Source organism: Calypte anna, chromosome 8, assembly GCF_003957555.1.
Source record: "Calypte anna isolate BGI_N300 chromosome 8, bCalAnn1_v1.p, whole genome shotgun sequence".
Classification (NCBI taxonomy): Eukaryota; Metazoa; Chordata; class Aves; order Apodiformes; family Trochilidae; genus Calypte; species Calypte anna.
This window is the reverse complement of record NC_044254.1, coordinates 2,967,673-2,980,588: the sequence shown is the minus strand read 5'-3', so window position 1 is coordinate 2,980,588 and position 12,916 is coordinate 2,967,673. Positions and strand designations below refer to the sequence as shown.

At 39.0% G+C, this 12,916-nt stretch overlaps 1 protein-coding gene across 1 annotated transcript in view; it reads left to right on the top strand.

The window, feature by feature from the left end:
• Positions 1-12,916, top strand: part of HMCN1 (hemicentin 1) — a 137,392-nt gene that overhangs the window by 19,878 nt on the left and 104,598 nt on the right. The window contains exons 3-10 of the mRNA XM_030455549.1: positions 1,344-1,502; positions 2,074-2,196; positions 2,587-2,758; positions 3,567-3,673; positions 6,726-6,846; positions 7,400-7,663; positions 7,941-8,085; positions 11,741-11,862. Of these exons, the coding sequence (XP_030311409.1) occupies positions 1,344-1,502; positions 2,074-2,196; positions 2,587-2,758; positions 3,567-3,673; positions 6,726-6,846; positions 7,400-7,663; positions 7,941-8,085; positions 11,741-11,862 (1,213 nt within the window). The remainder of the gene's footprint in view (positions 1-1,343; positions 1,503-2,073; positions 2,197-2,586; positions 2,759-3,566; positions 3,674-6,725; positions 6,847-7,399; positions 7,664-7,940; positions 8,086-11,740; positions 11,863-12,916) is intronic.

Genomic DNA, 12,916 nt, shown 5'->3' with positions numbered 1-12,916 from the left:
AATTAAACAAGCTAAAGTGAAGGTGAAGACAAATTATTGTAAAGAGTTCTGTGTGTAAAACAGATGAAAATATTGCACTCAGAAATTGCAAAACCAGAACAAGCTCTTCTTTTCCAAAAGATTGGAACCCATGGTCTGCAAAGTGTCCATCTCTGCAGCTGCCTGCTCAGCAGCTCAGGGCACTGGATCACAGCATCAGTGCTGTCCCTGTGCTGATTTCATAGAATCATAGAATTGGCTGGGTTGGAAGGGACCTCAGAGATCATCAAGTCCAACCCTTGATCCACTCCCACTGCAGTTCCCAGCCCATGGCACTCAGTGCCACATCCAGGCTCTTTGGAAATATCTCCAGACACAGAGAATCCACTACTTCCCTGGGCAGCCCATTCCAATGCCTGATCACCCTCTCCAGAAAGAAATTCTTTCTCATCTCCAACCTAAACCTCCCCTGGCACAACTTGAGACCCTGCCCTCTTGTCTTGCTGAGAGTTGTCTGGGAAAAGAGCCCAACCCCCCCCTGGCTCCAACCTCCTTTCAGGGAGTTGTAGAGAGTGATGAGGTCTCCCCTGAGCCTCCTCTTCTCCAGCCTCAACACCCCCAGCTCCCTCAGCCCTTCCTCACAGGACTTGTGCTGGATCCCTTCACAGCCTCCTTGCTCTTCTCTGGACCTGCTCCAGCACCTCAATCTCCTTCCTGAGCTGAGGGGCCCAGAAATGGACACAGGACTCAAGCTGTGGCCTCCCCAGGGCTGAGCACAGGGGCAGAATCCCTTCCCTGGACCTGCTGGCCACGCTGTTCCTGATCCAGCCCAGGATGCCATTGGCCTTCTTGGCCACCTGGGCATTCACTGCCTGCCCTGCACTCAGAGCTTTAGGTCAAGCTCTTGCTGTTCTGTTCTGTAAAGGTCCTCCTGGAGTTCAGCACTGCTTGGCTGAGATAATTTCCCCTCTGTGCCTCTCATCATGACCCCCCAGGACTGATTCATACTGCTGGAGCAATGGGACTGTCAGCCAGGGAGGGAGCGTGTGAGTGCAGGAAATTGACCTCTCACAAGAACTGGAGCTAAACAAAACATGGTGCTCCCAGAAGGGTCAAGTGTGTCCACCACACCAGCTGATTTCAGGGCTAACCACAACCCTACTTTTGACTTTATTTTCTGCAAGGAATTTGTTGCAGTGATTTGCTTGTGAGTGTGAGGCTGTGGCAGCACTCTGCAGAAACCAGAAAATGCTTAGGATAAAAAAAAAAGCAAAGTATCAGAAGCTGCAAAGGTGTCTGGCTTGAGTGTCCCAAAATAAAGTAACTTATTTGGTATTCTTTGTTCTTCTTTTAATTATGAACAGGGTGGTGGAGACTGTCCAGAGATGAGCATTGGAGCAATAAAGATTGCCCTGGAGATCTCTCTCCCTGGTTCTTTCATCTATGTATTCACTGATGCACGATCCAAAGATTATAGACTCACCCATGAAGTGCTTCAGCTCATCCAGCAAAAACAATCCCAGGTACAGAGGAGATGTATGTTCTGAGCAGGTTTATGTATTTAATACATATGCATTTAATTTTATTTAATTTTATTTAATATATTTTAAATTTAATTTTAATTAAAATTAGATTAATTTAAATTTAATTTTTATTTTTATTTTAAATTTTTATTTAATTTATATTAATTTTATTTTTATTTAATTTTATTTTTTTATTTAATTTAATGTATTTAATTTTCTCAGCACTGAAGGGTAAAACTCTCCTGTGCTGTGAATTGAACAGTGCCCAACCCTAATCCTAATCCTTCTGCCACTTGGTCAGCCTGCCAACTCTGTGGATATTTTACACTGTTCTGAAATAAGTATTCTGTACAGTGCAAGTGCCAGTAGTGTTGCATCTAAAGTGATTCTTCTTTTTTGCTTTATTGCTTTTTCCATCCTTAATGAGTGCAACATGGTATTCTTGATGTTAAATAATATGAACCCAGACCAAGTGATACATTTCCCTTGTTATTATGGCTCAGTGCTGTCTTTGCAATGTCTTCCTAGAATCTACACCATGTGTCAAATGACTTTTAATTTTTAATTACAGGTAGTGTTTGTACTGACTGGAGACTGTGATGACAGGAATCATATTGGTTACAAGGTCTATGAAGAAATTGCCTCAACAAGTTCTGGCCAGATTTTTCACCTGGACAAAAAACAAGTTAATGAGGTAACTTTGCTTGAATTCAATATATAGAGAAAACAAGGCAGGGGCTTAAACTTCAAATATTGAAGTGACCTGATAATAGGTTAGGGAGGATTAGGGGAAATTCTAAAATGTTCTACTATTGGTAAGATTAGAAAGAATTTCTTTCTGGAGAGGGTGATCAGGCATTGGAATGGGCTGCCCAGGGAAGTAGTGGATTCTCCGTGTCTGGAGATCTTTCCAAAGAGCCTGGATGTGGCACTGAGTGCCATGGGCTGGGAACTGCAGCGGGAGTGGATCAAGGGTTGGACTTGATGATCTCTGAGGTCCCTTCCAACCCAGCCAGTTCTAGGATTCTATGATTCTATGAAATACAGCTGACAATATAGTAACAACTGTTGTTGTCTCTTCCAGGTGTTGAAATGGGTTGAAGAAGCAGTTCAAGCCTCCAAAGTGCATCTCTTGTCTACAGACCATCTGGCCATGGCTGTTAATGTTTGGCAGATCCCTTTTGATCCAAGTCTGAAAGAGGTTACGGTGTCTTTGAGTGGTCCTTCACCAGCAATTGAAATCCATGATCCATTAGGTGAAGTAACTTGTACCTGCTTTTGGGCTAGCAAAAATAAATGGAAGGAAAAAGACAAACCATCTCTGTTGTCTCCAGTAGAGAAGGCCTTATTTGTGATTTATAAATGTTTTCTCTATTTTGAAAAACAATATCAGGATATTCTTTAATTTTGTTTTATTTTTAAAATACAAGATCTTTGGCTATATTCACTTCTGATATTTAAATTGTTCCCAATGCTCCATTTTTCTGACTCAAAGCAAACTGGAAATCCTCCCAATTCTGAGCATTTCACTGCACTTTTCTCTGTTCTGTGTGTGATTTTAGTGGTGATGGTGCTTCATAGTCAGCCTTGAGGGATCAAATGCCTCTCTAGAGAACCAGTTCCTGCATGCAGGCATCCATACATTTTATGCAGTTGTACATATAAAGTGTGGTATGGTGCAGTAGGAAAACTTGCACTCTTTTATTAATGTCTGCCATGCCTAATGAGCTAAATCCTCTGTGAGGATCTTGTGTGCATTCCTACCCTTACTCCCATACTGCTGCCCCTCTGCCAGGAAGCCTTGTGGAGTTTATCCTGCTTGAAAAAGATTTAGAGGATGGAGCCTGAGGATTTTCTGTGAAGAAAGCTTGAATTGTTCCCAGTTCCTGGGTTTCCACAGCACTGTATTCTTGTATTAAATTGCCCAGGTGAAAGAGAAGAGTGAAAGTAAATAAGCATTTTAGTATCCTGGCAATGAATTGCAGGGAATTTTGACTTGTAAATGTAAGTCAAGTATCAAAAATACATTAGTATGATTTTTTTTTAATTTTTCTTTTTATTTAGGCAAGCAGATCACTAAAGGATCAGGACTGAATGAATTGCTTAATATCCACAACTCTGCAAAGGTAGTAAATGTCAAAGATCCAGAGCCTGGGACATGGACAATTAAGGTAAAGTTACTGTACAAATCATGTATGACTTCTACAGTTTATTAGGGGGCTGGATAAGGAGTCACAGTGTTATTTAATAGATACTAATAGATGAGTTTGTGTTATAATAAATGTCCTGTTAAAATAAATGACTTGTGTTGTGACCTAGTCTGAGTAATAAAAAATTCTTATTAGATAACAGTAGATTTTACTGTCCTAGGTCAAATTCTTTGGTTATCCTTTTCCTTTGAATGGAAAAAGGAAGAAGTAAGCACTGCATTTTTGGGGTCTTGTGAGTAGATCTCTCTGTAGAGTGAACACAAAGGGGCTTTGCTGAATGTAGCATGTTTGGAGGACTGGGAAATGGAGATGATGCACACTTTGCAGGGCAGAGATTTCATTAGCAGGTTCACAAAGTCCATAAATACACATTTAATTCAGACTTCTTGTTAGAAAATTATTTAAATATACTACAGAATGTAAATAAGTTCAATCATGCCAGTGCTACCCTAGCACATACAGGTGCAGAATGGACCCAAAAGGATTTGGGAGTGTTAAGAAGGTAAGATCAACATGGTTAGTAGTAATAACCAAACAAGAAAGGATCATTAGGACCTGTAATGGTCTTCTTAGAACTGACTGTAGCAACATAATTTGACCTGCTCACACAACAATTTGTAGGAAAGTTCCTTGAGTGTGGGGCTGAGGATTGTTGCAGCACTTCATCTCCTTCAGATCATGCTCAGTGCAAGAGAGCAAAGAGTTGATAAAGGTACTTAGGATGGTTCTGTAGGTGCTTGTCACCTACAAGTGCAAAAAATTGTCATTTTAGTATGATAACAAATCATGATGAGCTTAACAGTGTTAGCTGCTGCTCAGCTGGAGAGTGAGGAGTCCAGGAAGGTAGCACCTTAATCCACAAACAAATCTCAGTGCATTTTCAGTGCTCAGGGAAGTCTTTTAATCCCAGGCTGGAGTAATACAAACTGCAATCCAGTTGCTTTCAGTACCAGACCATTAAATCTGGGCATCTGTATATATCTTATAAGTAAGTTTTCCCTTCCAGGTCTGCTCTAGTGTTGGTTTACAAGGTGACAGGAGTTTTGGTTTGTGGTTTTGTTTTTTTTTCTAAAGAGCCATGAGATGAGCACATCTCTGTCCCTTAGCAGCCACAAGTCCAGGGTTTGTGCAGGAGGAAGTGTTCTGCTTCAGAAAGGTGGTCTGACTGTTCCATGTGTTTGCTGAGCTAACTGTGAGACTAAATTTAGCTGCTGGTCCTATGGCTGAGTTACCTTCCAAGAGATGGGTCTCCAAAAGAGCAGTCTGACTCCTTTCATAGTAGAGGGAGCCAAGTGCAGATGGCTGAGTGGAGTGTTAAGTCAAACCAGGTCAGGGAAGCCTAATTCATCTCCATCACTTTAAAGGAAACCATGCAATTAAAATTTATTTAGTGATTGTAGCTTGGTTGTTCTGTTGTGTAAAAAATTTAGGACTTGTTTTAGAAAAATCTGCATTTTTTTGTCCATTTGCTTATGATAATGCATTTTGGCAATTTAATTTTGTGTTGTTTTTAAAATAGAACAATTTGTTGGTTTTTTTTTGTGGTGTTTGAGTAATATTTATTCTTTTTATCATACTTGTCCAGTTTGGAAAGAGAAGCACTAATCTACAGTACCAGTGATCCATGTTAAATTACAAATCATGAAAAAAGACTTGACAAAAATGCTCATTGGAAAGCAGTCCTTTGGGCTGAAATTTAGTGTTTGCTTAAGACTGTCAGCTCCTAAGCCTGTCAGAGACAGATGCATTTATTATTGCTAGTAAATGGTAAAACTTGACAAAGTTTTTCTAGTCTTAACAAATTCACAAGTATCCAAAGGTCTGAATAATTAGTGAAGATAAATGTATTTCTCTATGGATTGTTTACTCCATTTTAGTTACTGGCTGGCTGCACTCAGGTTTTAAGGCTGTGAAAAAGAAAAAAAAAACTTTGTGAAAAGTTTATTTACACCATAAATTCCTTATGCAGATGCATAAAGCTATTAAAAGAAAAGTTTGTCACTGAGTTTGTTTAATGAAAGCTTAATTAACACTTGATAACATAACACAAGCTGTTTGGCACACTTAAATATTTCTTTGTGTTGTCAACAGCTGGTTTATATTGCAAAAAGCTTCAGTAGTGATTTTTCTGAGGTGAAAGGCTAACCAAATAAAAGTTGTTTTAATCAGATAGACATCCATTTGTCATGATGTCTAAATGACTGTCCCCAAGCACTGAGTTACGAGAAACAACTGTTCAGCATCCCCATGCAGCTGTATCAGCTGTGGTTACTAAACTGAAGGAATTCTCTATTTGGGAAAGGATCAAATAATGTTCTCTAGATAGATAAACATCAGTGAAATTATATCATTTTAATGCTGATTTTTTTTCCATTTTGGGACTCTTCTCTGCTGTATCATTTCCCTGAAGAAAATCTTGGAGGAGCTTCTCCTAACTGTGGGTTTAATATTGGCATAATACAGCTTAGATATCACTCTTCACAGCCTTTTGGAGCTTTGTTTGGATCTTAGAAATTGTCCATGAGGTTGTCATTAAGCTTATAAAAATCTAACTCTCTACTTAGCACAGGGTTATTTTTTATGTTGGTTTTTTTTTGGTTTTTTCCTAACACTTGAAGGGAGCAAATGAGGACAAAGTTGGGTTCCTGTGCACTCAATGGCAAGGAGGAGTTTTCCTTTCTCAACACAGAATGATGAAAAGTAACTTTAAGAAGATAAATCAAAATAATTGTAAGATGGAGAACTTGTGCAAAAGTAACCATGCAACCAAACAATATAAAATTAAGGCTTTTCCAGGCTGGGTGGATAGGGGGTGGTTGGTTGGTTTTGCTGATTTAACCAGAATGACAAAGTAGGGGGGTGGGAAAGAGAAGCATGGTGAGCAGACAGTGGTGATTGAAGTTGGTCTCTGTGTTCTACTTGTTTCATCTGCACTCAGTGGATGGATCAGCAAACTTTGCAACTCCTGAAATGCTCTTTCTGTCCCTGGGCTTTCCCTCTTTTGCTTTTTCAGACCTCCAGCAGTGGGAGGCACTCAGTGCGCATCACGGGTCTCAGCACCATTGACTTCAGAGCTGGGTTTTCTAGGAAGCCAACATTAGACTTTAAAAAAACAGCCAGCAGACCAGTGAAAGGTTTGTTTCCTTCCCTGATAAATGGTAACAATTTTTGGGCCCCCCCCAAAATCAAGTAGAATTCTATCATGATCTCTCTGGTCAACTTTGGGTCAAATCTGGGGCTCCTGTTGATTGGCTTTTGGGCCTTGATAGAAGCCAACACTTCTGTTTTATCATCTTGTGGTATTTTTTGTATTAGCTTGGGGTTTTCTTTATGTTATGTAAATACAGATGGGTTTAGCTATGAAATGTCCCAAAATTGCAGCTCTGTTTCTGTTACTTTTGGAGCTGCAGAAAAAGCTTTGGGGTCTGGGGCTTGGAGAGGAGTTAATAACAGGGCTGCTATTTCAAAACCACCTGTGGAAATTGTTAATTTAAACCCCCACCAGTGCCCTGCCTCCTCACAGCTCATAAGCAGAGCACAATTTAGTGTTTTGCTACCTACTAAGTAAGGGTTGAAACTCAATGGGTGTATTCATGGGGTAGTGGGCCATACATATGGAACTTAACCTTTCCCTTTTATTATTTCCTCTTTTTTAGTACTTAAAATAGCACGTTTCTGTTTTTCTAGGAATTCCTACCTTTGTGCTGCTCAATACCACAGGGATCTTGCTTCCAGCCAGAGTAGACCGACTGGAACTTCTGAGTATTACAGGGGAACTTCTTAAGACCTTGCCTGTGAAATATTATCCTGAGAGAAAGCCCTATGGACTATGGAATATTTCTGACTTCATTCCACCAGATGAAGCTTTTTTTGTTAGAATAACAGGCTATGACAAGGATGATTACCTTTTTCAGAGAGTTTCAAGTGTTTCATTTTCTAGTATCACTCCTGGTAAGGAATTTTGAATATATGAATGAATTGAATTGAATATCTGTTTGCCATACTTGAATCAATTAAAATGGGTATCTAGTATCTTTTTTTCTAACTTACCCAACCACTTTCTGTGCTCTTTTTTTCCACAGTTCTATCTCTAAGTCATGATGGACAAGTTCATGTTATTATCTACTAAGCATAACTTTATCAGAAATTGAATTTCCTTTTAATAAAGACAGGCTATGTGTTAGTAGCTGTTAATAATAATCTTTTGGGGAATATTTGCTTTCTTCAGATGCTCCAAAAGTTACAATGCCTACCAAGACTCCAGGGTATTACTTACAGCCAGGGTCTATTCTTTGCCACGTTGAAAGTCTTATACCTTTTACTCAACGTTTTACTAAAAATGGAGTGAAACTTGGAGTGGATCAGTTCTTCAAGTAAGTAGTGACCTTTGTTTTTTCCCAATACTGTTTTATTTCCTATTTCTCTCCCATTTGTTTCTATTTATTATTTTCTTTTATGTACTGCTTCTTTCCTCTTACTTCCATTTTGGTTTTTTGAGTGATCTTCACTTGGGAGACAGTATTCTGTGGGGAGATTTATCATGTGTGTGTGTATATATATATTAATATTAATATTAATATTTGAAGAGATTAATGTACAGAGTGAATATTACACTCTGTATAGGTGAGGAAATCATATAGTTCTGTCCAGAATTCCCTTCAAACTTGGGCTCTTAAGTTATGATAAACTGGGTCTAGCAGTCTAGAAGGGGAGTGCTTTTAATTTGTTTTTTTAAAAGTTATATAAAGTAGATCCATTGCTATTTTTTTTCTCCTCCCTCTTTCCCTTCCCCTCCAGTGATTTTGGAACATACATTAATTTGCTTTGTTTTTAATGCCCTCTCGTGGATGCCCTAGAAGTATATCCAATAATCTAGACTGTGAAATTTTCCTCTTCAGAAAATCTCTCAAAGTGGGAAAATTTATACTGAATATACCAGAAGTCTCATCAGATTTCTCTATGGATGACATGCTCATTCTCTGTAGAATGAGATAAGCATAAAAATAAATAATTTACACGTGAATAAAAGTATTCATAAAGTCCATTTTGTGGTTCTGGTAGTTGAAAACAAAAGGAAAGTGTGTCCTAGGAACCAGTGTCAGCAGCCTCTAGCTTTGGACAGCAAATTAAATAGATTCTGTACACTGTTGTCTCTGAGATGCCATTTACATTTACTCACACCATGGCACATACTTCAGCAGCTGTGTAGTTTTTTCCATTCTTTAGTTATAAAATCATAGAATTCTAGCACAATTTGGGTTGGAAGGGACCTCTGAAGGTCACCTAGTCCAACATCCCTGCAGTCAGCAGGGACACCCTCAACTACATCAGGTTGCTCAGAGCCTCCTCAAGCCTCACCTTGAATATCTCCAGGGATGAGGCCTCAACCACCTCCTTGAGCAACCTCTTCCATTGTTCCACCACCCTCCTGGTAAACAATTTTTTTCCTAATATCCATTAATTATCAAATCTTACAGTTCTGCTCCTTGCTTTTCACATATCCAGCAGCTCTGTGATTTGGCTGTGTTTTTCATGTTTGTATTACAGACCAGATGAATGAACAGATTTTCTGAGGTAACTTCACAGAGTGCATTGCAAGCCAAATATTACTGATTACAGTTAAATAGGATCTAACTTGGCTTAGCTTGTCTGCATTTTATTAGTAGAGAAGTTCCATGCAGGGTTTGTCCAATTTATTAGTTTAAAGCAGATGTGAGCTTTATTATTGCTCTGCTTTGGGCAAGTTGAATGAGCTTTGGTTTGGTGACAGAATGTCATCCTTTACTCAGTTTTTCTTAACACTTCTTTCAAGGAGAGAATGGTTTAGAAGTTGAATATCATAGTTCTAGCATGACATTAAACTCTGAAAGTGCCATTAGGGTGAATCTAGGTTAAGGGTTCTTCAAGTTTACTCTTGATTCCAAATGTACTACCAGCTAGAATAATAATTCCTAATTGTGAGTGAGTAACCTGTGTGGGAAAAAAGATGTTTCTCTAAAATTGCAGCAGATCTGGGTTTTTTACACTTCTGCATCCTCTGGTGGTCTATTAAGAAAATTTGGATTTTGATTAATAGGCATTTCTGAAGGATTTTGAAGACCAAGAACAGTGGTATCCCATTCCAGTGGGAACTGATTTAAAAACTTTTTTTAAAACTGTGTTTTTAAAGCCATTCTGTATTGTAAATGACAGATCCCACCAACCCTGCAGAGGACAGAATCAGCAAAAATAATGTGAAATTCTGACAAGAAAGGCAATCCATTTAGTTGATTAGAATAATAATAATAATAATCACTCTGAATCAACTGATTTTTGTGTCTGTTAGTCAAGTATTTGATTTGATAAAGTGTGCAGACTCCAAGCCAAGTGTTAACTGCTGTGGTATGAGTGACCCTTAGGTTTTAGATCATCTGTGTGAGCTGCAGCCAAGGGAAAGCAGGATGTGGAGTGTGGTTTATGGGGACCAGGAGGTGAGGTTAGATACAGTGTGAGCATCCCTGTGCTCCCTGACAGGGTTTCTGCAGTAACTAATTATCCAGGATGTGATTTCATCTTTGGATTTTGCAGCTGGGAGAGTCTGTCTGTGTTATTTGAACTGACTAGATAAGGAGTGTCATTAGCATTTTGTAGTTATTGCAAAAACATTTGGGTAAATAAATGACTTGAGGCTGCAAGGTGTGAAGTTATCCCAGTAACACGTTGCACAGACTTGTGTGCAGTTACTGCTGAAGTGTGCAGCAGATGCTGTGAGGTGTGTGTTCATTCAGTGCTGCCATTCTTGTGTGTAATTTTTCTCTTTTGATAGACCACTGCAGGTCTCTATTTGCCAAGGTTTTCCACTCTGGACATGTTTCCTTTTCTGCTTCTGTTCTCAAAGTTTCCATGTTTGACATCTGGTGTGCAGCGAAAGTCGGAAATGGAGAAGAATAGGATTGCATAACTTCACTTTTAACTCACTTTCCATGAAAAAGAGTTCCTCACTTTTTACTTGGAAGAAACACCTACCTTATTCTCCAGTGCTGACAGCTACTGCCATTTCCATTTGCCAGCACTGCACTGTTAGGACTTGCTAGGTTTGATGTTTGATATATTAGTTTATCTAGAGTAAGTATGAAGTAAGAGAGAGTAAGTAGGAAGCCATTTAAGGTCACTGTGTTCTGTTTTCATTTGTGATATAGTTGGATTGTTTTTCTTATGATGCTGCAGCATTGAACTTTCATTTGTCTTCCAAGTCTCTTTCTCTTGTTCTTTCTCTATCCTTTAGGGGTTGATAAATCAGTCTATTCAGACTAACAAAAAAGAGACAAAGGGTTCACTAATGTAGTGTTTTTCCATAACTTGGCAGTTGCTGGCCAAAGCTAACATGGATATTTTGGTCTCAGCTTTGTTTATGTGCCATAGCAACAGGCCACAGGGAGCACTGGGACACTGCAGAAGAACCACAGTTTTACTCATTTAAGTCATCATCTGTGTGTCTGTTGCACTTTTAGTTGTATAAAATGTGGTTTTGAATCTTGAGAAGCTGTAAGACTGTTTTTAAGCTCATGTAACCACCAATCAAGGTAGTTATTCTTTTATTCTCTTCCTTGAATTCAGCATTGTGTATGATAGGTGGTGTTCTGTGATGTTCAGTCTGGGAAGAGGAGCCCTGGGTACCCTTGCTAAGAGCTACAGGTTTGGTACCACTCATTTGTTGGTATTAAGGACAGGTATCTTAAGTAGAAAATAAAACAGCAGGGTCTGAGCAATTGAGTGTATGGCTCCAAGTACAGTTGCCATATGTTAAAGGCAGATGTGCAAGTAAGAGATTCTGCAAAAACTTATATTTCTTCCTACTTACAAGAAGCCTGAAAATGTATATATTGTTCCTTTAAACAAAATCCCTAAAGCTTGATGCAGTTTGATTCATCAGAGAATCTTTTTCATCTTATTTATTGTGAAAGTCTCCTATGTCTACAGTCAGGAAAACCAAGTTGTACCTCTTGATTCCTTCAGGAATTCAGTGAGTATTCCCTTTTCTCTCTCTAGAGAATCATCCAGTATGAGCTGGGATATTGCCATGGTCTCCTTGTCTGATGAAGGCTTTTATGAATGCATGGCAACCAGCAGCGTGGGGACTGGCTATGCCCAGACATTTCTGGATGTGTCAGGTGGGTGTTGGTCCAACCTTCTCACTGAGGCATGGTCTTGCCTGAAATCCTGGAGAACAATGACATTTGCAGGCCAATAAAATACATTTCCAGTTCTAAGTATATTTTTAATGAATGTGGGGTTTTTTTCTCAGCCACACACACAAGTGTGGTGATATTTATTCATTTATTGTTTGAAATATTGACCTTGGATTTATTTTTTTTTTTGATTCCTGCTGTGACTTGGATTTGTAGAAAAGATACAGCCTAAAGCAGAAATTGAAATACCAGATTCCAAGCGTTCTCTTTTCTTTTGAGCTGTAGCAATTACATGTTTACTTTGCTGTGTGTGTACTATCTGATAAATAGAACAGCAGTCTGAATTCAGCCTCAGGGTTTCATGTAGCTGCTTTTTACCTCCTGTAATAGATGATTTGGTTTAGTTTACCTGGATTGTGAATCACAGAATTACAAAACAATTTAGGCTTTGGAAGTTACTCAGTCCAACTCACAGCTCAAAGCAGAATTGTCTTCCAGGCTTGATTGCATCTCTCAGAAACTTGTCCAGTCAAACTTTGAGTGTCCCCAAGGATAAGGATTTCATAAGTTCAATGGGCAACCCACAGTGCTTAATTACTCCCACTAGGAAAATATTTTGTATGTCTAGTCACAGTTTTCCCTGCTGCATATTCTGACCATGGACTCTCATGCTTTTTCTTTATGGCCTGAGAATACTCTGTATTCTCTCAAACAATGGTTGAAGACAGTGATTAAATTATCCCTTCACCTTCTCTTTTCCAGCTCCTCTCACTGCATTATAAACAAATCCAAATAAATTAATGTGAGATTATTAATTCCAAGCAAGAAAAGCTTGTAGAGAAACAGCCCTCTTACACCACATGATAAATTTGGGGAGACAGTCATCCTTTTAGTCACACCAAGCAGTAGTGTAGAACAGAACAGTAACAACAATACTTATCCAAGTCCTTACTCCAAAGTACTTTTTTACGTTTTGGCTAAAATGTAAAGTCCTTCAGGTGGGTAGGTTCTTTCCAGATGTTTGTTTCAAGCCACG